General features: G+C 39.7%; 1 protein-coding gene across 5 annotated transcripts in view; it reads left to right on the top strand.

The window, feature by feature from the left end:
• The window catches only part of LCP1 (lymphocyte cytosolic protein 1), a 94,287-nt gene that overhangs the window by 55,136 nt on the left and 11,485 nt on the right, over positions 1-27,666 (top strand). For all 5 annotated transcript variants that reach the window (XM_036889694.2, XM_057494654.1, XM_036889696.2 and 2 more), the window contains 8 exons: positions 1,573-1,654; positions 3,251-3,416; positions 18,896-19,038; positions 21,795-21,890; positions 23,603-23,798; positions 25,755-25,833; positions 26,404-26,518; positions 27,407-27,540. In XM_036889694.2, coding sequence (XP_036745589.1) covers positions 1,573-1,654; positions 3,251-3,416; positions 18,896-19,038; positions 21,795-21,890; positions 23,603-23,798; positions 25,755-25,833; positions 26,404-26,518; positions 27,407-27,540 — 1,011 coding nt within the window. The remainder of the gene's footprint in view (positions 1-1,572; positions 1,655-3,250; positions 3,417-18,895; positions 19,039-21,794; positions 21,891-23,602; positions 23,799-25,754; positions 25,834-26,403; positions 26,519-27,406; positions 27,541-27,666) is intronic.

The following is a 27,666-nucleotide window of genomic DNA, read 5'->3' on the forward strand; positions in this document are numbered from 1 at the left end:
GGCTCAGGAGTTAAAAGGAAGAATGGATGGGCAAGACTTTGTGTGCCCTGTCCTCTGCAATGACCAGAGCAATCATGTTCCTGATATTTTACTTATTAGAGCTCACCATCAGAGTTCAGTTTAAAAAGGTTTAACTGCCAAAAAAAAAAGACACCCAAAGCCTAGGTGACAGGACCAAGTCCTGACTCCCCAATTTGGACCCAATGCCCTCCGTGGTCTGCCCTCCATCTCCTTCCAGTTTTACCTCCCAAGACACCACATCTCAGGTGCCCAGCCCAGGGGACTGCGTAAGCAGTTGCATGGGTGACGCAGTGAACCAGCAACCACACGCCCTCTTCCTCGCACACACTCCGGTTGTGTAACTGGGAACTGTGGCTTTGTCTTTTATTTGCCTTTGTAAATATGCCCTTTCCCATCCTCTCCTCCTAGATGAATTCACCTATCATGAAGTTTTCTGGCCTGTTTCAACCCCCAGTGATCTCCCCTCACTGAATGCTTAAAGCACACACTCTGTAGTACTTTGGGAGCCATTGTAATGCCCTGCTTTGGATGGTTATGAAATGTTTCATATCCATATATTTTGTCTCTAACTTGACTATAAGCTTTTCAAGGGCAGGGATATTTTATTCTTTCTAAACTCACCCCACCTCCATCTCCTGGAGCTTCTAGTTTACTACCAGCTTCATATTTTTCAAATAATAATTCAGGCATTTGTTTTGCCTAAATGTCAATAAGGTGCCTTTATTTAAATATATGTACACACACATGACAAAGTTATAAAAATGCATCTTTAAAGAACAACCACAGAAAAAGGTAGTTGCTTAAAAATTGTTAGGAAAAAAATGTTAATACTGATTTCTTTTCTCATTAAAAAAAGGAAGAGTTACAGTCAAGTTTATTGTCCTTTGGTTTTGTTGTTGTTCTGGATTTTTTTTCACCTTCTTTATATAAAACTGAGGTAACTTAAGGACTTTTTTTTATACCCCATTGAAGGTTAAACCAATGCTAACCGGGTCAAATCAGTTTTTCATAAATAATAAGTGCTTGTTTTAGATGCCTGATCAATGTATGAAATACTTAAATGAGAACTTTCTAAAGCACTGATACAGTAATGACTATGGAGGGGATAAAACATTTATCCTACAGTTAGTTAAAGGCATAGGGTTAGAATATGTGTCAAATAGAAATTTAGACTATGTAAGCTCAAAGTGCGTAAGGAGTCTTACATACAGGGGACAATTTTCAACACATGGAGGATTTGCTTTGGCTCTCCACCCACAGTTTCCTCATGTACTAAGGGAATCACGATAATTTTGCAGCTTTTTAGGTCAGTGAATGAAGTGGGGTTCTTCCTACTTCAATATATTAGTATGACTTCAGGAACGTTAACCTTTTGTACAGATAGTTTGAATCTAGTCAAAACTGCATAACTGATTTTATGTTTAAACTCAGGGCAGCACAAATTATGTTGCCATCAGGTTTGCTTATGGTATTGCTAGAATTTAAACTCAGTGTTACTGGATTCTGTTATTCCAAAGCCTGCTTTCTTTACTTTAAATGTTTCACTTTCAGTAAAATGATTAACCTATCAGTGCCAGACACAATTGATGAAAGAACAATCAACAAAAAGAAACTCACCCCTTTCACCATTCAGGTATGTCCTCCTTCCATTACCTTAAGAGAGGATTGTGTTGGGAATGAGTGGGCACCACAGCTTCGGGTCAGTCCCTTGCAGGTGCTCAGATTTATTCTCAAAGCCCAGGTTTGGGGCTAGTGATTTGGCAGGACTGGTGGGGATGAGGGAATACATTTCTGTTTGGGATTTTATTAAGACAACAGTGGGCTGGGAAGGAGGGAGAAGACTGGTGGGGTGTTAACAGCTGGGGACTCCTGTTTTGGCCACTTAGGAATAAAATTTACATTGGCTAAAGTTGAACTCAGACTTCCCCTAGCAATTTATCTTTGAGCTGATGTCGAATACACAGCATTTTTGCTAAAAAGATAACGCCTTTCTAAGAAGTGAGGGGGTGAAAAATGGGAAGTGGTCTGGCAGCCTCCGTGGCGGCACTGGACACAGTCTCCAGTGTGATAAATGTAACTTGCTTTTATGCCTTCAGTTTGTTGATGGACTGGGACAGTAGCCAGTAGTAAGAAAGCTGTATTTCTATGTTATATTCAAGCATATTAACATTATTGTAATTCTCTTACTCAGAAACCATGTCTCACTTCTTAAATCACAAACAGTGTGGTGTGTCCAGTTCGGATTTAAGCAATGCTGGGCACTGTTACAGTGGAGGTGGCCACCGAAGTGAGGAAAGTGATCAAAAATATATGAACACACTTAATGTTTAATTTAACCTTGATGTTACATTTTAATCTTGGCCATAAGTAGGAATGATATTTTTTCACTCATCGTTTAAGCTCTACACGAGAGCAGAAACCCACTTTTGTTCAGATAGTCCCCTTCCCAATTTGGTGGTGGTGTGTGTTTTGTTTTGCTTTGTTTTTAATTTGTCAACAAAACAACGCTGTATGATGTCTTCTCCTTTGTGGACCCAAGAATTGTATAAAGATTCTAGGCTAAAAATTTCATCGACTCTTTTCCACCTATATGTTAGTTACATAGATTATTATCAGTTTTGAAAACTGTGTGTGTGTGTGTGTGTGTGTGTGTGTGTGTGTGTGTGTGTGTGTGTGTGTGCACAAGGTCCCCAGATACTATGGGTACTGGATAAACTGCCCTAGTGAAATTACTCCATCTTCTCCAGGAATTTGATCTGTCTCTTTCTCAGTCCCTTAATACTCGGACTGAAAGTCAAAAAGCTTTTCTGTTACTCTCTTTCGTGACCTTGATTTACATCAATTGTGTTATAGATGACAGCCAGTGACAAGGCAATGACTACCGCAGTGGAGCCCTTTATTTCTGGCTGATGGGCATGTTGAGTGTGTGTGCTCTGTCACAGAGCAAAGTGGAAAAATATAAGACTCCATATTAGTTTCACCCTGAAGAGAAGGTTCCTTTGGCTCAGGGGGCCAGTTTGATCAAATACGCACTGCATAGGCCGTGTCTGGGTTACCAGACTTTCTCTTCTAGTGAACTGCTTTTTCTCAATGTTAAAATCTAGTGAAGACCAGACCTCTAGACCTGTGCCCTTCCCAGAAACAAAACACTGTTCCTGCTGCCAATCAGGAATTATCGTTTGGCATCTGCATAATCAAAGACAAAACTCGCATACTTTTCCTCCCTCAGGAGAATTTGAACCTGGCTCTGAACTCTGCCTCTGCCATCGGGTGCCACGTGGTTAACATCGGGGCAGAGGACTTAAAGGAGGGGAAGCCTTACCTGGTCCTGGGGCTTCTGTGGCAAGTCATCAAGATTGGGTTGTTTGCAGACATTGAACTCAGCAGAAATGAAGGTACGACAAAGATCAGGCTTTAAAGGCATAGCTTTTATTAATGCATATGTTGGGAGTGTAGGTGGAAGATGTCAGGACTGGTCAAACTCAGATCCTCAAGTTTTAAAAATTACAGTTATATTGAATCCATTGGATTAATATAACAGATTCTGTCCACACTGAGCAGACTTTTCAAACTACAGAGCAAAAGCTTTTTTTAATTCATTTCATTATCATTAATCTACAGTTACATGGAGAACATTACGTTTACTAGACTCCCCCCTTCACCAGTCCCCCCCACCACAAACCCCATTACAGTCACTGTCCATCAGTGTAGGAAGATGCTGTAGAATCACTACTTGTCTTCTCTGTGTTGCACAGCCCTCCTCATGACCCCTCTCCACATAATACATGTTAATCTAATGCCCCCTTTCTTCCCCACCCTCTTACCCCACACTTCCCACCCATCCTCCCTAGTCCCTTTCCCTTTGGTACCTGTTAGTCCATTCTTGGGTTCTGTGATTCTGCTGCTGTTCTGTTCCTTCAGTTTTCCTTTGTTCTTATACTCCACATATGAGTGAAATCATTTGGTACTTGTCTTTCTCCACCTGGCTTATTTCACTGAGCATAATACCCTCTAGCTCCATCCATGTTGTTGCAAATGGTAGGATTTGTTTTCTTCTTATGGCTGAATAATATCCCATTGTGTATATGTACCACATCTTCTTTATCCATTCATCTACTGATGGACACTTAGGTTGCTTCCATTTCTTGGCTATTGTAAATAGTGCTGTGATAAACATAGGGGTTCATATGTCTTTTTCAAACTGAGTTGCTGCATTCTTAGGGTAAATTTCTAGAAGTGGATTTCCTGGGTCAAATGGTATTTCTATTTTGAGTTGTATGAGGAACCTCCATACTGCTTTCCACAATGGTTGAACTAATTTACATTCCCACCAGCAGTGTAGAAGGGTTCCCCTTTCTCCACAACCTCACCAACATTTGTTGTTGTTTGTCTTTTGGATGGTGGCCATCCTTACCACTGTGAGGTGATATCTCATTGTGATTTTAATTTGCATTTCTCTGACGACTAGCTATGTGGAGCATCTTTTCATGTGTCTGTTGGCCATCTGAATTTCTTCTTTGGAGAACTGTCTGTTCAGCTCCTCTGACCATTTTTTAATTGGATTATTTGCTTTTTGTTTGTTGAAGTGCATGAGATCTTTATATATTTTGGATGTCAACCCTTTATCGGATCTGTCATTTATGAATATATTCTCCCTTACTGTAGGATACCGTTTTGTTCTATTGATGGTGTCCTTTGCTGTACAGAAGCTTTTCAGCTTGATATAATCCCACTTGTTCATTTGTGCTTTTGTTTCCCTTGCCTCAGGAGATATGTTCATGAAGAAGTCGCTCATGTTTATGTCTAAGAGATTTTTGCCTATGTTTTTTTCTAAGAGTTTTATGGTTTCATGACTTACATTCAGGTCTTTGATCCATTTCGAAATTACTTTTGTGTATGGGGTTAAACAGTGATCCAGTTTCATTCTCTTACATGTAGCTGTCCAGTTTTGCCAGCACCATCTGTTGAAGAGACTGTCATTTCCCAATTGTATGTCCATGGCTCCTTTATCATATATTAATTGACCATATATGTTTGGGTTAATGTCTGGAGTCTCTATTCTGTTCCACTGGTCTGTGGCTCTGTTCTTGTGCCAGTACCAAACTGTCTTGATTACTGTGGCTTTGTAGTAGAGCTTGAAGTTGGGGAGCGAGATCCCCCCCCCCACTTTATTCTTCCTTCTCAGGATTGCTTTGGCTATTCGGGGTCTTTGGTGTTTCCATATGAATTTTTGAACTATTTGTTCCAGTTCATTGAAGAATGCTGTTGGTAATTTGATAGTGATTGCATCAAATCTGTATATTGCTTTGGGCAGGATGGCCATTTTGACAATATTAATTCTTCCTAGCCAAGAGCATGGGATGAGTTTCCATTTGATAGTATCCTCATTAATTTATCTTAAGAGTGTCTTATAGTTTTCAAGGTATAGGTCTTTCGCTTCCGTGGTTAGGTTTATTCCTAAGTATTTTATTATTTTGGATGCAATTGTGAATGGAATTGTTTTCCTGATTTCTCTTTCTATTAGTTCATTGTTAGTGTATAGGAAAGCCACAGATTTCTGTGTGTTAATTTTGTATCCTGCAACTTTGCTGTATTCCAATATCAGTTCTAGTAGTTTTGGAGTGGAGTCTTTAGGGTTTTTTATGTACAATATCATGTCATCTGCAAATAGTGACAGTTTGACTTCTTCTTTACCAAACTGGATTCCTTGTATTTCTTTGTTTTGTCTGATTGCATGGCTAGGACCTCCAGTACTATGTTGAATAACAGTAGGGAGCGTGGGCATCCCTGTCTTGTTCCCGATCTCAGAGGAAAATCTTTCCGCTTCTCACTGTTCAGTATGATATTGGCTGTGGGTTTATCATATATGGCCTTTATTATGTTGAGGTACTTGCCCTCTATGCCCATTTTGTTGAGAGTTTTTATCATGAATGGATGTTGAATTTTGTCAAATGCTTTTTCAGCATCTATGGAGGTGATTATGTGGTTTTTGTCCTTCTTTTTGTTGATGTGGTGGACGATGTTGATGGATTTTCGAATGTTCTACCATTCTTGCATCCCTGGGATGAATCCCACTTGGTTATGGTGTATGATCCTCTGTATGTATTTTTGAATTCAGTTTGCTAATATTTTGTTGAGTATTTTTGCATCTACGTTCATCAGGGATATTGGTCTGTAATTTTCTTTTTTGGTGCAGTCTTTGCCTGGTTTTGGTATTAGGATGATGTTGGCTTCATAGAATGAGTTTGGGAGTATTCCCTCCTCTTCTATTTTTTGGACAACTTAAGGAGAATGGGTATTATGTCTTCTCTATATGTCTGATAAAATTTGGCAGTGAATCCATCTGGCCCAGGCGTTTTGTTCTTGGGTAGTTTTTTGATTACTGATTCAATTCCTTTGCTGGTAATTGGTTGTTTAGATTTTCTGTTTTTTCCTTGGTCAGTCTTAGAAGGTTATATTTTTCTAGGAAGTTGTCCATTTCTTCTAGGTTTTCCAGCTTGTTAGCATGTAGGTTTTCACTAGTAGTCTCTAATAATTCTTTGTATTTCTGTGGGGTCTGTCATGATGTTTCCTTTCTCTCTTTTGATATTGTTGATGTGTGTTAATTCTCTTTTTCTCTTAATAAGTCTGGCTAGGGGCTTATCTATTTTGTTTATTTTCTCGAAGAACCAGCTCTTGGTTTCATTGATTTTTTCTATTGTTTTATTCTTCTCAATTTTATTTATTTCTTCTCTGATCTTTATTATGTCCCTCCTGCTGACTTTAGGCCTCATTTCTTCTTCTTTTTCCAATTTTGATAATTGTGACTATTATCATATGATAATATGTGAAAAGTTAGACTATTCATTTCGGTTTGTTCTTCCTTCTTTAAATATGCCTGGATTGCTATATACTTTCCTCTGAAGACTACTTTCGCTGCATCCCACAGAAGTTGGGGCTTTGGGTTGTTGTTGTCATTTGTTTCCATATATTCCTTGATCTCTATTTTAATTTGGTCGTTGATCCATTGATTATTTAGGAGCATGTTGTTAAGCCTCCATGTGTTTGTGAGCCTTTTTGCTTTCTTTGTACAATTTATTTCTAGTTTTATACCTTTGTGGTCTGAAAAGTTGGTTGGTAGAATTTCAATCTTTTTGAATTTACTGAGGCTCTTTTTGTGGCCTAGTATGCAGTCTATTCTGGAAAATGTTCCATGTGCACTTGAGAAGAATGTGTATCCTGTTGCTTTTGGATGTAGAGTTCTATAGATGACTATTAGGTCCATCTGTTCTATTGTGTTGTTCAGTGCCCCTGTGTCCTTAGTTATTTTCTGTCCGGTGGATCTGTCCTTTGGAGTGAATGGTGTGTTGAAGTCTCCTAAAATGAATGCATTGCATTCTATTTCTTCCTTTAGTTCTGTTTGTATTTGTTTCACATATGCTGGTGCTCCTGTGTTGGGTGCATATATATTTATAATGGTTATATCCTCTTGTTGGACTGAGCCCTTTATCATTATGTAATATCCTTCTTTATCTCTTGTTATTTTCTTTGTTTTGACGTCTATTTTGTCTGATACTAGTACTGCAACACCTGCTTTTTTCTTCCTATTGTTTGCATGAAATATCTTTTTCCATCCCTTGACTTTTAATTTGTGCATGTCTTTGGGTTTGAGGTGAGTCTCTTGTAAGCATCATATAAATGGGTCTTGCTTTTTTATCCATTCTATTACTCTGTGTCTTTTGATTGGTGCATTCATTCCATTTACATTTAGGGTGTTTATTGAAAGTACTTATTGCCATTGCAGGCTTTAAGTTTGTGGTTACCAAAGGTTCAAGGTTAGCGTCTTTACTATCTTACTGTCTAACTTAACTTACTTAATATGCTGTTATAAACATAATCTAAAGGTTCTTTTCTATTTCTCCTCCATTTTCTTCCTTCTCCATTCTTTTTTTTTTTTTTTTTTTTTTTATAATAATTATTTTTTATTGAAGGGTAGTTGACACACAGTATTACATTACATGAGTTTCAAGTGTACAACACAGTGGTAGAACATTTATATACATAATTCTAGGTTCCAGCTATCACCCTACCAGGCTGTTACAATATCTTGACTATATTCCTTATGCTATACATTACCTCCCGGTTACTAATTTATTTTACCATTGGAAGTCTGTCCTTTTTTTTCTTTTTTTTTTTTTTTTGTGAGGGCATCTCTCATATTTATTGATGAAATGGTTGTTAACAACAATAAAATTCTGTATAGGGGAGTCAATGCTCAATGCACAATCATTATTCCACCCCAAGCCTAATTTTTGTCAGTCTCCAATCTTCTGAGGCATAACAAACAAGTTCTTACATGTAGAACAAATTCTTACATAATGAATAAGTTACATAGTGAACAGTACAAGGGCAGTCATCACAGAAACTTTCGGTTTTGCTCATGCATTATGAACTCTAAACAGTCAGTTCAAATATGAATACTCATTTGGTTTTTATACTTGATTTATATGTGGATACCACATTTCTCTCTTTATTATTATTATTTTTAATAAAATGCTGAAGTGGTAGGTAGATACAAGATAAAGGTAGAAAACATAGTTTAGTGTTGTAAGAGAGCACATGTAGATGATCAGGTGTGTGCCTGTAGACTATGTGTTAATCCAAGCTAGACCAGGGCAATAAAACATCCACGTATGCAGAAGATTTCTCTCAGAACGGGGGGGTGAGGTTCTAAGCCTCACCTCTGTTGATCCCCAATTTCTCACCTGATGGCCCCCCTGCGACTGTGCCTGTCTTAGGTTGTTCCTCCCTTGAGGAATCTTACCCGTCTCTGGCTAACCAGTCATCTTCCGGGGCCATACAGGGAAATGTGAAGTTGGTAAGTGAGAGAGAAGCCTTATTGTTTGAAAAAGTTAGCTTTTTACTTCTTTGCATATTTATGCCCTGTGGCTTCTATGCCCAGCATTTGTCTTGAGGTATCTTTACCACTTGGAAGAATTATGATACTCGGTAAATTTGATATGAGGCACGAATTCTATTTAAGGGTTGTAATTAGGAAGGAAGAAGAAAAGCTATAGAAGTAGCAGGCGGAAGAAAACATGGGAAGATTGATTATTTCTTTGATATATCTTCTTGTAGAGTAACTTCAGCATGTATAGGTTTTAAGCTACTACTTAAATTGCACACACCCATTAACATAATAGGAGTATAGTTACATAACCAAAGCTTATCTGTAATTACCAGCCATCTGCAGTGAAACCAAGAAAACCAGTTAGGCACCTTAGGCATTTGTGAAAACTTATCTATGATATGGTGGATATTGTCCAAATGAACTTGAACAGTCTGAGAGAAATCAGACAAATTAAAACAACCCATTCCTGGGGACTGTTCACATGCCATATGTTCTTTTAACAATAAATAGTTTGTAGTTGTAAGACTTTGGAGCGCTACAATTTGCACTTCTCCAAATTCTTGGTTGAGTTCCAACAGTATAGATCCAGTCCAATTTTGTTGTTTTACTGTATGCACAGGCCAGCTTAGATATCTCCTTCCTCATTCCCATGGCAGGTCCAGGAACTGGTGGGATGAGTGCATCTACAGCTGTAGCAGTGCGTGGATCTTTGTTGGGGTTTTTTGATGATCATCTTCTGGCATGAGTCTTCCAGAGGGTGCAGATGTTGGAAGTTCTTTTTCATATCGTATCTTAGTTCATTTTCGGGGTAGCCCAATTAGGCTTTGATCCTCTGTATAAACACAAACAGACCCTTTGCCTACACTTTTATATGCCCTTTATACCCTTGTGTAGAACTCGTTGGAGGTTACCACACAGGAACTGCCCTTTTTTTTTTTTTTTTTTTTTGCTATCACTAATCTACACTTACCTGACAAATATTATGTTTACTAGGCTCTCCCCTATACCAGGTCTCCCCTATAAACCCCTTTACAGTCACTGTCCATCAGCATAGCAAAATGTTGTAGAATCACTACTTGCCTTCTCTGTGTTGTACAGCCCTCCCTTTTCTCCTACCCCCCCATGCATGTTAATCTTAATACCCCCCTACTTCTCCCCCCCTTATCCCTCCCTACCCACCCATCCTCCCCAGTCCCTTTCCCTTTGGTACCTGTTAGTCCATTCTTGAGTTCTGTGATTCTGCTGCTGTTTTGTTCCTTCAGTTTTTCCTTTGTTCTTATATTCCGCAGATAAGTGAAATCATTTGGTATTTCTCTTTCTCCGCTTGGCTTGTTTCACTGAGCATAATACCCTCCAGCTCCATCCATGTTGCTGCAAATGATTGGATTTGCCCTTTTCTTATAGCTGAGTAGTATTCCATTGTGTATATGTACCACATCTTCTTTATCCATTCATCTATTGATGGACATTTAGGTTGCTTCCAATTCTTGGCTATTGTAAATAGTGCTGCAATAAACATAGGGGTGAATCTGTCTTTCTCAAACTTGATTGCTGCATTCTTAGGGTAAATTCCTAGGAGTGGAATTCCTGGGTCAAATGGTAAGTCTGTTTTGAGCATTTTGATGTACCTCCATACTGCTTTCCACAATGGTTGAACTAACTTGCATTCCCACCAGCAGTGTAGGAGGGTTCCCCTTTCTCCACAGCCTCGCCAACATTTGTTGTTGTTTGTCTTTTGGATGGCCGCCATCCTTACTGGTGTGAGGTGATACCTCATTGTAGTTTTAATTTGCATTTCTCTGATAATTAGCGATGTGGAGCATCTTTTCATGTGTCTGTTGGCCATCTGTATTTCTTTTTTGGAGAACTGTCTGTTCAGTTCCTCTGCCCATTTTTTAATTGGGTTATTTGTTTTTTGTTTGTTGAGGCGTGAGAGCTCCTTATATATTCTGGACGTCAAGCCTTTATCGGATGTGTCATTTTCAAATATATTCTCCCATACTGTAGGGATCCTTCTTGTTCTATTGATGGTGTCTTTTGCTGTACAGAAGCTTTTCAGCTTAATATAGTCCCACTTACTCATTTTTGCTGTTGTTTTCCTTGCTCGGGGAGATATGTTCAAGAAGAGGTCACTCATGTTTATGTCTAAGAGGTTTTCGCCTATGTTTTCTTCCAGGAGTTTAATGGTTTCATGGCTTACATTCAGGTCTTTGATCCATTTTGAGTTTACTTTTGTATATGGGGTTAGACAATGGTCCAGTTTCATTCTCCTACATGTAGCTGTCCAGTTTTGCCAGCACCATCTGTTGAAGAGACTGTCATTTCGCCATTGTATGTCCATGGCTCCTTTATCAAATATTAATTGACCATATATGTCTGGGTTAATGTCTGGATTCTCTAGTCTGTTCCATTGGTCTGTGGCTCTGCTCTTGTGCCAGTACCAAATTGTCTTGATTACTATGGCTTTATAGTAGAGCTTGAAGTTGGGGAGTGAGATCCCCCCTACTTTATTCTTCTTTCTCAGGATTGCTTTGGCTATTCGGGGTCTTTGGTGTTTCCATATGAATTTTTGAATTATTTGTTCCAGTTCATTGAAGAATGTTGCTGGTAGTTTCATAGGGATTGCATCAAATCTGTATATTGCTTTGGGCAGGATGGCCATTTTAACGATATTAATTCTTCCTAGCCATGAGCATGGGATGAGTTTCCATCTGTTAGTGTCCCCTTTAATTTCTCTTAAGAGTGACTTGTAGTTTTCAGAGTATAAGTCTTTCACTTCTTTGGTTAGGTTCATTCCTAGGTATTTTATTTTTTTTGATGCAATTGTGAATGGAGTTGTTTTCCTGATTTCTCTCTCTGTTGGTTCATTGTTAGTATATAGGAAAGCCACAGATTTCTGTGTGTTGATTTTGTATCCTGCAACTTTGCTGTATTCCGATATCAGTTCTAGTAGTTTTGGGGTGGAGTCTTTAGGGTTTTTTATGTACAGTATCATGTCATCTGCAAATAGTGACAGTTTAACTTTTTCTTTACCAATCTGGATTCCTTGTATTTCTTTATTTTGTCTGATTGCCGTGGCTAGGACCTCCAGTACTATGTTAAATAACAGTGGAGAGAGTGGGCATCCCTGTCTAGTTCCCGATCTCAGAGGAAATGCTTTCAGCTTCTCGCTGTTCAATATAATGTTGGCTGTGGGTTTATCATAGATGGCCTTTATTATGTTGAGGTACTTGCCCTCTATTCCCATTTTGCTGAGAGTTTTTAACATGAATGGATGTTGAACTTTGTCAAATGCTTTTTCAGCATCTATGGAGATGATCATGTGGTTTTTGTCTTTCTTTTTGTTGATGTGGTGGATGATGTTGATGGACTTTCGAATGTTGTACCATCCTTGCATCCCTGGAATGAATCCCACTTGGTCATGGTGTATGATCCTTTTGATGTATTTTTGAATTCGGTTTGCTAATATTTTGTTGAGTATTTTTGCATCTACGTTCATCAGGGATATTGGTCTGTAGTTTTCTTTTTTGGTGGGGTCTTTGCCTGGTTTTGGTATTAGGGTGATGTTAGCTTCATAGAATGAGTTTGGGAGTATCCCCTCCTCCTCTATTTTTTGGAAGACTTTAAGGAGAATGGGTATTATGTCTTCCCTGTATGTCTGATAAAATTCCGAGGTAAATCCATCTGGCCCGGGGGTTTTGTTCTTTGGTAGTTTTTTGATTACCTCTTCAATTTCGTTGCTGGTAATTGGTCTGTTTAGATTTTCTGTTTCTTCCTGGGTCAATCTTGGAAGGTTATATTTTTCTAGGAAGTTGTCCATTTCTCCTAGGTTTCCCAGCTTGTTAGCATATAGGTTTTCATAGTATTCTCCAATAATTCTTTGCATTTCCGTGGGGTCCGTCGTGATTTTTCCTTTCTCGTTTCTGATACTGTTGATTTGTGTTGACTCTCTTTTCTTCTTAATAAGTCTGGCTAGAGGCTTATCTATTTTGTTTATTTTCTCGAAGAACCAGCTCTTGGTTTCATTGATTTTTGCTATTGTTTTATTATTCTCAATTTTATTTATTTCTTCTCTGATCTTTATTATGTCCCTCCTTCTGCTGACCTTAGGCCTCATCTGTTCTTCTTTTTCCAATTTCGATGATTGTGACATTAGACCATTCATTTGGGATTGCTCTTCCTTTTTTAAATATGCTTGGATTGCTATATACTTTCCTCTTAAGACTGCTTTTGCTGTGTCCCATAGAAGTTGGGGCTTAGTGTTGTTGTTGTCATTTGTTTCCATATATTGCTGGATCTCCATTTTGATTTGGTCATTGATCCATTGATTATTTAGGAGCGTGTTGTTAAGCCTCCATGTGTTCGTGAGCCTCTTTGCTTTCTTTGTACAGTTTATTTCTAGTTTTATGCCTTTGTGGTCTGAAAAGTTGTTTGGTAGGATTTCAATCTTTTGGAATTTTCTGAGGCTCTTTTTGTGGCCTAGTATGTGGTCTATTCTGGAGAATGTTCCATGTGCACTTGAGAAGAATGTATATCCCGCTGCTTTTGGATGTAGAGTTCTATAGATGTCTATTAGGTCCATCTGCTCTACTGTGTTGTTCAGTGCTTCCGTGTCCTTACTTATTTTCTGCCCAGTGGATCTATCCTTTGGGGTGAGTGGTGTGTTGAAGTCTCCTAGAATGAATGCATTGCAGTCTATATCCCCCTTTAGTTCTGTTAGTATTTGTTTCACATATGCTGGTGCTCCTGTGTTGGGTGCATATATATTTAGAATGGTTATATCCTCTTGTTTGACTGAGCCCTTTATCATTATGTAGTGTCCTTCTTTATCTCTTGTTACTTTCTTTGTTTTGAAGTCTATTTTGTCTGATATTAGTACTGCAACCCCTGCTTTCTTCTCACTGTTGTTTGCTTGAAATATGTTTTTCCATCCCTTGACTTTTAGTCTGTACATGTCTTTGGGTTTGAGGTGAGTTTCTTGTAAGCAGCATATAGATGGGTCTTGCTTTTTTATCCATTCTGTTACTCTGTGTCTTTTGATTGGTGCATTCAACCCATTAACATTTAGGGTGACTATTGAAAGATATGTACTTATTGCCATTGCAGGCTTTAAATTCGTGGTTACCAAAGGTTCAAGGTTAGCCTCTTTAGTATCTTACTGCCTAACTTAGCTCGCTTATTGAGCTGTTATATACACTGTCTGGAGATTCTTTTCTTCTCTCCCTTCTTGTTCCTCCTCCTCGATTCTTCATATGTTGGGTGTTTTGTGCTGTGCTCTTTCTAGGAGTGCTCCCATCTAGAGCAGTCCCTGTAAGATGTTCTGTAGAGGTGGTTTGTGGAAAGCAAATTCCCTCAGCTTTTGTTTGTCTGGGAATTGTTTAATCCCACCGTCATATTTGAATGATAGTCGTGCTGGATACAGTATCCTTGGTTCAAGGCCCTTCTGTTTCATTGTATTAAATATATCATGCCATTCTCTTCTGGCCTGTAGGGTTTCTGTTGAGAAATCTGACGTTAGCCTGATGGGTTTCCCTTTATAGGTGACCTTTTTCTCTCTAGCTGCCTTTAACACTCTTTCCTTGTCCTTGATCTTTGCCATTTTAATTATTATGTGTCTTGGTGTTGCCCTTCTTGGATCCTTTCTGTTGGGGGTTCTGTGTATTTCCGTGGTCTGTTTGATTACTTCCTCCCCCAGTGTGGGGAAGTTTTCAGCAATTATTTCTTCTAAGATACTTTCCATCTCTTTGCCTCTCTCTTCTTCTTCTGGGACCCCTATAATACGGATATTGCTCCTTTTAGATTGGTCACACAGTTCTCTTAATATTGTTTCATTCCTGGAGATCCTTTTGTCTCTCTCTATGTCAGCTTCCATGCGTTCCTGTTCTCTGATTTCAATTCCATCAATGGCCTCTTGCATTCTATCCATTCTGCTTATAAACCCTTCCAGAGTTTGTTTCATTTCTGCGATCTCCTTTCTGGCATCTGTGATCTCTTTCCGGACTTCATCCCATTTTTCTTGCGTATTTCTCTGCATCTCTGTCAGCATGTTTATGATTCTTATTTTGAATTCTTTGTCAGGAAGACTGGTTAGGTCTGTCTCCTTCTCTGGTGTTGTCTCTGTGATCTTTGTCTGCCTGTAGCTTTGCCTTTTCATGGTGATAGGAATAGTCTGCAGAACTGGGACGAGTGACGGCTGGAAGGACTTCCTTTCTTGTTGGTTTGTGGCCCTCCTCTCCTGGGAGAACAGCGGCCTCTAGTGGCTTGTGCTGCGCAGCTGCGCGCAGACAGGGTTTCTGCTTCCTGCCCGGCTGCTATGGAGTTAATCTCCGCTGTTGCTGTGGGCGTGGCCTGGCTCGGGCAGCTACTCCAAAATGGTGGAGTCGCGTTGGAGCAGGAGCGGCTGGGAGGCTATTTATCTCCGTAAGGGGCCTCCCTGCTCCCTGCAGCCCAGGGGTTAGAGTGCCCAGAGATCCCGGATTCCCTACCTCTGGATTAAGTGGCCCTCCCTGCCCCTTTAAGACTTCCAAAAAGCACCCGCCAAAAGAAAACAACGACCACAAAAAAAAACAAGAAAAAAAATTTTTTTAATTAAAAAAAAAAAAAAATTTTTTTAAAAAAAAAAAAAGGTGGTCGTTCGTTTTTCTTTATTCTCCGGTGCCAGCCTCACGCCTCTGCTCACCGGTCTTTCTGCCCTGTTTCCCTAATATTGGGGTCCCTATCCCTTTAAGACTTCCAAAAAGCGCTCGCCAAAACAAAGCAGCAAAAAAGCAAAAAAAAAAAAAATGGTCGCGCGCTTTTCTTATGCCCTCTGTCGCCCAGCCTCCAGTGCCCGCTCACTGTTCTTGCTGCCCTGTTTTCCCAGTATCGAGGGCCCTGCACTCTGGCCCGGATGGCTGGGGCTGGGTGTTTGGCAGTCCTGGGCTCCGTCTCCCTCCCGCTCTGCCTGCTCTTCTCCCGCCGTGAGCTGGGGGGAGGGGCGCTCGGCTCCCGCGGGGCCGGGGCTTGTATCTTACCCCCTTCACGAGGCGCTGGGTTCTCTCAGGTGTGGATGTGGTCTGGATATTGTCCTGTGTCCTCTGGTCTTTATTCTAGGAAGGGTTGTCTTTGTTATATTTTCATAGATATATGTTGTTTTGGGAGGAGATTTCCGCTGCTCTACTCACGCCGCCATCTTCCGCCCCACTACCCTCCATTCTTTATATATTTGGAATCATATTCTGTACTTTTTGTCTATCCCTTGATTGACTTTGGGAATAGTTAATTTAATTTTGCAGTTGCTTAGTAATCAGCTGTTCTACTTTCTTTACTGTGGGTTTATTACCTCTGTTGACAGCTATTAAACCTTAGGAACACTTCCATCTATAGCAGTCCCTCCAAAATGCACTGTAGATATGGTTTGTGGGAGGTAAATTCTCTCAGTTTTTGCTTATTTGGAAATTGTTTAATCTCTCCTTCAAATTTAAATCATAATCTTGCTGGATAAAGTAATCTTGGTTACAGGCCCTTCTGCTTCATTGCATTAAATACATCATGCCACTCCCTTCTGGCCTGTAAGGTTTCTGCTGAGAAGTCTGATGTTAACCTGATGGGCTTTCCTTTGTATGTGATCTTATTTCTGCCTCTGGCTGCTTTTAACAGTCTGTCCTTATCCTTGATCTTTTCCATTTTAATTACTATGTGTCTTGGTGTTGTCTTTCTTGGGTCCCTTGTGTTGGGAGATCTGTGGATATCCATGGCCTGAGAGACTATCTCCTTCCCCAGACTGGGGAAGTTTTCAGCAACTACCTCCTCAAAGACACTTTCTATCCCTTTCTCTCTCTCTTCTTATTCTGATATCTCTATAATGCAAATATTGTTCCGTTTGGATTGGTCACACAGTTCTCTCAATATTCTTTCATTTTTATAGATCCTTTTCTCTCTGTGCCTCAGCTTCTTTGTACTCCTCTTCTCTAGTTTCTATTTCATTTACCGTCTCCTCCACCGTATCCAACCTGCTTTTAATACCCTCCATCGTGCTCTTCAATGATTGGATCTCCAACCTGAATTCCTTCCTGAGTTCTTGGATGTGTTTCCATACCTCCATTGGCATGTTGATGATTTTTATTTTGCACTCCCTTTCAGGAAGAGTCACGAGGTCCATATCATTTAAATCTTTCTTGGGAGTTGTATTAATAATTTTACTCTGGACCAGGTTGCTTTGGTGTTTCATATTTGTATATGGCGCCCTCTAGTGTCCAGAAGCTCTATTCTGGAGCTGCTCAGCCCCTGATGCAATGTCGGGGGTCACAGGGGAGCGGTACTGGGGGGAGGAAAGAGCTGTTCCCCGCATCCCAGCTGCTGTGCCTGTCTCCACTGCCTGAACCAGTGGGCCAGTCACACAGGTATAAGCTTTTGTCCCAGAGCAGCCGGATATGGATCCCTGCTTTCCACAAGCAGCCGGAATCCCAGTCTCCCCAGGAGCTCTGCCTGCATTAACTTTCCAACCCGGTAGTCATGCAAGTCTCATGAAAGCACCATGAAATGTAGGTTTGTGTTCCCGGCGCAGATCTCCGGAGCTAGGTATTCAGCAGTCCCAGGCCTTCCACTCCCTCCCTGCTCCGTTTCTCTTCCTCCCACCGGTGAGCTGGGGTGGGGGAGGGACTCGGTCCCGCGGAGCCACAGCTCTGGTACGTCACCCCGTTTGCTGAGGTCTGCTCTCTTCTCCAGGTGTGTGCAGTCTGGCACCGTCCTCTTTCCTGTTGCTCTCTCAGGATTAGTTGTGCCAACTATATTTTCTAATTGCATCCAGTTTTAGGAGGAAGCCTCTGTCTCTCCTCTCACACCGTCATCTTTAATCCTTTTCAGAGCAAAAACTTTTTAAGACCACAGGCTAAGAATAATGCTTATTTAAAACCTGTAGCTCAATCTAGCTGTCTGGGACTTTGACCTCAAGAGCTGTCCTGAGTTCACTTTATCTTAGACACTTTGTGAGAAATTAGACTTCTTTTAATTTGTATTTTATAATGTGGTTCACATTCATATGCTGCAGTGTTAACACTGGATTCGGAGAAACTTAGCATGTTTCTTACCAAGACTAAAGAAAATTAAATTTAAGGTTTCCAAGTTCTCAACTAAACATTGTAGCTATAAATAAATCCTTTCTGATCTCAGCATCCTATCAGCTTTCAAACAAGTACAGCCCCATCCTGTAGACAAAAGTAGTTAACCTTGATAGTATGATATTAAACACAAATTTTACCATTTAGTTTTCCATTACAGATCCTGCCAATATTAAATCTGTAGCTAAATTCTGATCTTTAGTTATATATACTTTTTATTTATATGGCTAATTCACAATAACCAGTGAAGAATCCTGGGGTGATATTTTAAAACCAACATATTAAATATAAAGGAAAAAAAAGCAAATAGGGAAATTTGAATCCACAAGAAAGAATATTGATCTGCAAATAATGGCCTCAGCTAAATTTAAATCGAGCTGAGCAAAAATATTTATTCATCTGGGAAACTTAGAGGAAAGACTTGATTATACTTTTTGAGATGCTTAACCTATGCAGGTAAGCATTTGAGATCTAAAACACCTATGGGAATGGAGACAAGGAGACATTGTCATTATTACACAATTGATCTCTTAAAAGCAAAAATATTGCCCTATCATGAAATGCGATCTGACAGACCTAGTGGAGCATTCTGAGCCAATAGTCTTGGTTATTTCTGTGGCTCTCCCATGGTGTTCTTAGGCACAGCACTGACATTCGTTAATGCCTTGTTTTCTCCATCTGAAGAGTGGGGGTAATAAATAAGCTCATGATACCTTACATCTGTTTTCAGGGAATACAATCAAGTGTTTATTCCTTGGGAAAAACATTACCTCCCAGAGGGATAATGTTGCTATCTTTGGCTTTCTAGCGGGGCTCAATGAAAATAATAACTAATCCTCTCAGTTATCCCTGTATTTATTTCTCCTCCGCTTTTGTACCTCTTCAGCTCTGATTGCTCTTTTGAGAGAAGGAGAGAGCCTGGAGGATCTGATGAAACTCTCGCCTGAGGAGCTCCTGCTGAGATGGGCTAATTACCACCTGGAAAACGCAGGCTGCAACAAAATCAGCAACTTCAGCACAGACATCAAGGTAGGAGGAGTGTCCTTCGAACATGACTAACTGCGGCAGTAAAGGGGAAATGGGGTGCTAATGGAGGAGCGGCAGAGACCATGTGCTGGGGCGGGGTCCCTGGGCAGGAGGGATGGGGTCAGCCCTCAGCCCCAGGGGTCCCTCCCTCAGCCCCAGCGTTAGTTTGAGAGTGGCTGCTGCTGATTTGGAGCCATTTGCTCTTCTCAAAGAGTCTACCGGCGGCTCTAGTTCTGAGTCACATGCAAACCTTCCCCAAGGTCCTTGCAACTGCAGTTACCAAGTGGAGATGAGTCTCCTGGGGCATTTCAGTAGCAGGAAGTAGAGGGAAGGGGGACAGGGAGAGGAAGGGCAAGAGAAAGACTGCTTTTCAAGTAAAAAGAGTATGTGTAGGACTGTAATGTCACACTGATTTTAGCAATGAGCGCATCAGATTGGGATGCCTTTAAGAGGATCGCTCTTCTAATTATAGTAATAATAGCACACACTGTGTACTGCATGTCAGGCACTATTCTAACTTTATATATGTATTAACTCATTTAATCCTCATAACAAACCTTTGAGATAAAGATTATTATTCCCTCACTTTACAGATAAGGAAACTGAGGCAAACAGAACTTCAGTAACTTGTTCAAGTTCACTTAGCCGATTGTGGTCAGGATTCAAATCCAGCAGTCGGCCTGCATGGTCCCCATACTTGACCACCATGCATACTGCCTCTCCGAAACCAATCGTGCATTTCTTAGAAGTTTTCCATTTGTAGAAACCAGAGTGAATTTTAAAAGACAATGATTCTGGAAGCCATCTACAGTGAGAATTTACCCCAGGGCATGTGGAAGATGCTACCAGTTCTGCAGTAGAGATGCAACAGGGGAAAGGCTGAGGGAGGCACACACTGTGGTTTTCAAGTTTGTGAGGAGTTCCACGCCAGGGTGAAAGGAAACAGCTGCTGGCATTGAGGATAGGTAGACCAAGATAGAAAGATTTTAAGGAACAGAATAAATATTGTGAGATGTGGGGATAGGGCATGAGCGAAACATTTCAGTCTTCACTTCCTCAGAAGTTAAAGAAATTTTCTCCAAAGGGAAAGAGTCAGAGGAAAGGTCACATGACTCACCAAGAGCTGAGCCAGGCTTATAATTCTTTGAGTGACAGCTTCCCCCTGCTGTGGACTCAATGGCTTTTAGAATTCAGGGTCTGCCAGGCATGGTGCCAGTCAGAGTCAAACTTCTAGATGGGAAATCCCACATTCCTTAGGACCTAAACTAATAATGTCAATTCATTTTTCTAAATAAATAACTTTCACTGGTAATTGACAGTCTTCTAGCACCACTAACCACACAGGGATTTAACAGGAGCTGGACAGCTTTATTTCCCTTTGTGCTGAACAATTAAGCTCTGCAGTTGTTTCAGCCAAAATTTCAAGCTTTCCAGCCAAAATTAGGCTGCTTGTTCTGAGCCATAAGTTTACCTGATTTCCCATCAATAAAAGCTGATGTTCTTTAGAATAATTACCCTTTTGGACTTGGGAAGCAGCTCATGGGCAGGAGCAGGCCAGCTGAGCCCTACACAGTGGTTGTGTCCCTTCTCAGGGGGCAGCTGCATCCCGCCTGAGGTCGGTGCTGCGACGTGTATGTCTGAGCGTCCAGCAACTTCACAAGATGCCCTGAACTCAGAGTCGGCACAGGCGGGGAGAACACCCTCCCAGAGTGAGGGAGAGGGGTTTATTAGGGCCAGGTAAAAGGAGGTGACTCTTTGCAAAGCTAAACAGATACTAACGTGTGGTAGGCAGATTTTATTTGTCTCTAACACCTGCATGGAACTTTCACTGACTTCAAAATAGCTACAGCAAAAAGTAAGAGAAGGGGAGGGTAGAAAGGAGAGATGAAAATCAGTTTCCACAGGTGCAACATCAATGGCTGGATTTCTCTTGTCCTTATCTTTCTAATGCCACAAGTGGTGAGCATGCCTCTGTTCTCCCCAGGCCCTACCCAGGTTTAAAAACAGAGCAACTGCTGGTTTTTCAGTCTTTAAGAGAAATTAAGATGCCTTTTAATTATTTAAATAAATTACCTGAAAATCAGTATGCTTTTATTGAATGTGAATAAATTTATAATTTTGAGGCTATGATTCTGAGAATTCCTTTTGCCAATAAGCACATTTTTAGAATCTAAGAAAAAATGAGAATTTAATATCCATATCCAATCTGCTATAACTAAATTTAACCATTTTTTCCAGCTTTTGAGTAAGCATTAAATGCACATGTCATCTTAATTTCATGAAGGCTGCTTGTTAATACTTTAACCTTTTGTCTTTGAAATCTTTATTTTTATTTTGCTGATTGTCCATTTAAATGCATTTTTAAACTCTGCTTTAAACTTCTGCTTCCTTTTTCTGTCACTTTTTTTTAATTAAACCTTAGCTGACTGACTTCTACAGCAATATAAAGGTATATATATTTTCCTGTATACAATTTAAAACATGTACATAAATTATTTTTTTCCCCTAAGAACAACAGAATAGTATTTGCCTCTTTGGGTTGCCTTTTGTGTAAGTTCTATATTTTTACTTGTGATATTCTTTTTAAAAAGAAAGGCAAATAGAATTTGTAAACAGACAAATACTTTGGTGATTATGTTGCATTCTTGAATGATAGCCAAATAAGAAATAAAGTAAGTTTGCTTTGGGGAAACTATTGTCGTGCTAAGTGTGTAATTAGCTCTGCTGTTTTGAAATTTTAATTTCTTAATTTCTCACAGGACTCAAAAGCTTATTACCACCTGCTTGAACAGGTGGCTCCAAAGGGAGATGAAGAAGGGATCGCAGCCATTGTCATTGACACGTCAGGACTGCGGGTAAGGCCGTGTCCCAGCCTGTGTGCAGGGAACGGGCTGCTGTCTTTGTGTGGCCCTGACTCTGGGTCCTGGGGGTTAACAGCTCTGCTTAAAGCCCTGTTAAAACTGTTCAAACTGTTAACAGTTCTGGATAATAATCATGGAAAGTTGAATCTGGAAATAAACATTAAGGGAAGAAAGAAATTAATATCAATTAAATGCCACACACCATGCTAGGCATTTCTATGTATGTCTCATCATTTAATAGGCTCTATACCAGGAAGTAGTATTATTTCCATTTTTGGGTACCTAAGTATTATTTCTGGAAATAGATGGGATATGTATACAAATAAATTCTTACTTTAGCAACAAAAAAACTGAGACTCAGAAGGATTATTTAATATGGCTAAGATGATATGACAGATTGTTGGAAGTTATTTGCTCCAAGGCTGGGGTCTTTTTCCCCTGGTAATAAATGACAACACCCCACTCACTGAGTTCCTCCTATGTGCCAGTTACTATGCTAGGCGTGTTGCATACACTACCTCTAATCCTTGCAAACATCACTAAGGTGAGTGTTAATAATTGTTTTATGGTTGAAAAACTGCAAGTCAGAGAAGCTAATAATCCTGTCATGGCCACAGAGCCACTACATGGCATAGGAAGGATTTAAACCCAATATGGCTCCAAAATTCATCCCTCCACAACCCTCCCTCTACATCATTGAGAGTAATGGGAGGAAAGGACTGGACAGGATCATGTGAATTCTTAGAAGTGTCTGGTTTGGCAGTTCTTTAAAACAATGGACCCAACATGGGATTGAATGTTAAAACTTAAGTTTTGCCACCACCTTAATATTGATCTTGAGAAGTCACCTCACCCATTTTTGTGCCTCTTTTAATATCATTTGAGTTAGGTCCAATGAGTTCATATTAAACTTAACTTACTGTTGAATGAGAAATAAAGCTCATGAAATGTGTAATCTATAGTGTTCTCTACTAAGGCATCAAATTAAGAAATAATTCATTTCTGGTTCCTGAAAATTGGTGGTTTCATACACTATAAAGAGCTTTAAGGACAGTGGACTATTTCAATAAAACCATAGTCTTTCAATAAGTGTCTGCTACAAATGACTGGAGAGTCTCTAGAACTATTTGAGTAGACTTTTAATATGTTAAGTGAGCATTACTCAATCTGAAGTCAGCAATAGGCAAATTGATATTGTATATTTATCAATGACACTATTTAGCTTAACTAACTGACCACATTTATTTCGTTTGAGTTGCAAGGACATAAACTCAGCATGAGAAAGGTGGTGATAGTAATCAGAAGTTCTTATTGACAGGTGTTAATTGGAATATAGTTCATGACTGAATAAACATTTTTGATAGATAAAATCTCATGAAGTATGTGAAAGAAAATAATATAAAGGAAGCTTACTGGTTGAAAATAATTAAGATCAGCATAAATGGTAAGATTGTAGAAACTACTGAATCCCTTAACCACCAACCATTCCTCTGAAATGGCTGTCTAGAGAAGAGGTCTTGATTACTCAACTTCTGGGATTTTTACTTTTGACTTTCTGATTTGGGTTCAGGCAAGAGTAAGTAATAATATGCTGTTATTAAGTGTTAATCTGAGGTTAAATACTAAGGGTTTCTGGGAGATTCCCATTTCTTTTTCTTGTTACCCATGTCCGCTTTGACCCAGCCTTAACACTCCTTTCGCTGCAGGAGAAGGATGACACCCAGAGGGCGGAGTGCATGTTGCAGCAGGCGGAGAGGCTGGGCTGCCGGCAGTTTGTCACAGCCACGGATGTCGTCCGGGGAAACCCCAAGCTGAACTTGGCTTTCATTGCCAACCTCTTTAACAGATACCCTGCCCTGCACAAACCAGAGAACCAGGACATCGACTGGGGGGCTCTTGAAGGTAACTGGAAACTAGTTGCTTAAGAGTTCAGAAAAGCATTTACAATTCCAATTCAAGGGCAATTCAAAACCACTTCCTAAGCAAATATAAATCCCTCACACATGGGGGAAGGTTTGCAAACAGGTCATCAATTCTCTGGTACATAACAAAGAGAATAAATAGATTAATCAAGTCAATTACATCCAAACAGAAATAATCAGATTCCATTATATCACATCCATTATACATAGGCTTCATCCATTATAAGAATTAAATGTTTTAGGGAAGACAATGCATTTAATTATGGGATGAAATAAATCCTGAGTTCCAAAAAGCTAATTTATGTACTTAATGGAGTAAGTGTTAATTTCCTAGAGGCAAGAAATTGCAGCCATTCATCATCTAAAAATGATACTTAACTTATGCTAAGACGTGTTTGCTGAGGGTTCTTTTTTTTTGTTTCTTTGATTTAGATGGGGGTGGGGCACAGAATAATACTGTCAGGCAGAATCCCTGACAATTGTTTTTTCATCATAAATTAATCTCAATACCAAGACAGAAAAATCAAGTCAAAATCACTATTAAATGAATATCACTAAAGAAAGGAAATCCAGATTTAAAGTATTAGTTGATCCTTTTCTGCAGTGCTTTACTCTAGCTGGCAATGCAAAGTCAATCTGTAGTCCAACATTGCTACATATGAATCATTTGATAAGTTGTGGTCAGATGTCCCGGCTTTTTGCTGACTACCAAATATATGTATCAAACTCTCTAATCACCAATTCCCACCTGCCTCTATAACATCCCGTTTGGTCCTTTACTATCACTTGAAATTCAACATATACAAAACAAAATTAATCATTTCTCCTCCCCATTTGCCTTTCTACCCTACATCCCCCCATCCTCTCTCTTTTAGAAATTCTCCGTTTCTGTTAAACACACCCTTTTTTTTTTCAGTCACCAAAACCCTGGGTTTCACTTTGATATCTTCTTCTTCACCCCTAAATCTATCAAATCAGCATATATTAATATTCTTCCTGCAGAATGGCTGTTTGATTGTTATTTTTCTTTTCTGCTCTTCTGGTCTTGTATTAAATCACACTTCAACTATTTCAATAGGTCTTCGGGGCCTTTTCCTCCATTCATCAAGCACTTGAATGTGCCCATGTGCTAGCATCAAACACTGTTCCTCTGTGTGTTTGATTTAAATGCATAGTGCTTTCCAGTAATTTCGCACACTGCTGCCAGGCACATCACAGTACACAGTACTTTTCATTATATCTCCGCCTTGCTCAAGAATTTATTATAGTAATAAAAAAAAGAACCCATAATGACTGACATTGCATAATATATCAACCAAAATCTGCTACCTGGCGTTAAAATATCCCCAGTTCTGGTCCCAGCCCCTAGACAACCTTATCTCTGTGCCCTGACAAATTGGTTTCTAGTGGTTTTAATACAGACCTTGCACATCACTCCCTTTGTGTTCATATTTATGCCGTCTTGTACTCCTACCCTTTACAATTCTCCCAAATCCTCTCCTCTCTCCTCTTTACTAGCCTAGATTTTACTAGCCCTAAAGGTGAAACTCAAATTCCATTCCCTCCAAATTTGGCCTTATTCTTTCCCCTATCTCAACTCAAATAACAAATATGTCTACTTTGTATGTGAGTTCCCCAGCTTGCATGGTCTCTCTTTAAAAATCTTGTTTTCCAGGAAGAATGTCAGCCTTTTAGGGTCAATTCTGAACAGTTTCCCCACATAGGAGCTCATGGGGAATAGATGCTATAGAAATACTTGTTCGAATTGAAATAGAAAAAAAAAATTAACACAGAATAGCAACCCTCATCCACATCCATTAGGGTTTTTTTGTTGTTCTACTTTTGCTTTTTATTACAACCTGGTTAGTTAAACTTTGATCATAAAAAAGGCATATTTTCTAGGAGCCTGAAAGCTAACCAGTGTTCCTTCATTCAGGTGAGACAAGGGAAGAGCGGACATTTAGGAACTGGATGAATTCCTTGGGCGTTAATCCTCGAGTCAATCATTTGTATAGGTGAGAATATTTGGGGACTCCTCCTTAATGTGAGACCTTGAAAGATCTGCAGGATTTCAGGTCCCACTATGGTATGCAGTGCTCTTCACCAAGTGTGCTCACTCTGGTGAGGAGGGGAAAGTGCCAGAGGAGCTGCACTGTCGGATCTTCAGCCGAGAGCCTCACTTCCATACACCAACCTTGCTCTGTCTTTGATATAAAATCTTAGCCCAGCAGAAGGGCACATTTACTAGGTGTTGTGAGTCTGTGATCTGCTCACAAGCAGGCGAAACTATAAATGTTAAGGTTAAGTGTCCCTATGCCATTGGTTGGAGCCATATTTCTTCTCCTGGAGGCAGTGTGTTTCTGCTGAAGGGGCTCAAGTACTTACACCAGGGGGACACCTCACGGTCAGTACCCTCAATTTCTCTGAGTCAGAGTTTCTTCACATCTAAAAATGATACTACTACTACCAATTTTCCCAGGTTGTTATGAATGTTCCTGGAGCTAATATATAAGGAAGTGCCTGGCCCACTGTGATCCTTAAGAAATGCTGGCTAACCAAGAATTCTGCTGTTTGTTTTGGTTCAGTGACTTATCCGATGCACTGGTCATCTTCCAGCTCTATGAAAAGATTAAAGTCCCTGTTGACTGGAACAGAGTAAACAAACCACCATACCCCAAACTGGGGGGCAATATGAAGAAGGTAAGAAATGGCTTGGATGCTCCAATAGGCAGGTGAAGTCGTAGCCTGCAAGAGTACCCTCTGAACACTCTGTTAGGAGGTCAAACTTAGATAAGTGGAGTTTATTCAGGAATTAAATGACACAGCAATCAGAAACCTGAACAGCTTTATTAAAATGAGTCTGTTACTTCAATTGATTACTTATTTATAATTCCATGTTGGATGTCTTTAAACATTCTGACACAAAATTTCTAATTAAGGTAATTAAAGCAAGCAGAACTACAGAGTTGCTTTTCCACCAGCAGGATCCTCATTCAAATTTTCTAAAGAATTGGAGCTTTACACTGACAGTTTGACTTGACAAATAGTTTGTCTGCTGTCAACACAGTGGTAAGACATTGTTTTGTAAAAGTAGCAACAGGACTGGCACAACTATTTCTCCCCATTTCTTGTCTCCATGACTCTTCATGACCCATGTGTAGCCACAGAATATCTGTTCCACCTGTCAGTCTACTATGTGCATATAGGATGGAGAATCTAGATTTCCCATGTCAGTCTCCATGAATTCAGCTATTTTAGGAATATTGTGGACAGGGAAGTAGAACATGGTTCTCCACACAGAGTGATAAAGCCATGAAAATATTCATAATAACGAATTCATTTGGGTTTTATACTTAGAGTACACAATGAGTATTCTTTGGTGGAAATGAAGGGTTCTATTTGAGAAAAGATGAAAAGATCTTTGACTAATTTAGAATCCTAGAATTACAGAACCAGGCAAGACTTAAGAGATCATTCAATCTGACGATATTTGTTTCATTTTGTGTGTGTACTTTTATTATCTTATTTTATCTGGTATTTATCATCATAGACATGATGACATTAGTTTTCCTTCCTGCTCATTAACAGCTTGAGAATTGTAACTATGCAGTGGAATTGGGGAAGAATCAAGCTAAGTTCTCCCTGGTTGGCATTGGTGGGCAAGATCTCAATGAAGGGAACCGCACTCTAACATTGGCCCTGATTTGGCAGTTAATGAGAAGGTAATGTAAATCCGTGGAATGAATTTTTTTATTGAATGTATCATTTACCTAGAAGAGCAGTAACAAATTTTCGGGAATGTGATTTAAACCAGTAAAAATATATTTTAAGCTGAACTTTAAACTGAA

The sequence above is a fragment of the Manis pentadactyla genome, chromosome 17 (genome assembly GCF_030020395.1).
Source record: "Manis pentadactyla isolate mManPen7 chromosome 17, mManPen7.hap1, whole genome shotgun sequence".
NCBI classification, from domain to species: Eukaryota; Metazoa; Chordata; class Mammalia; order Pholidota; family Manidae; genus Manis; species Manis pentadactyla.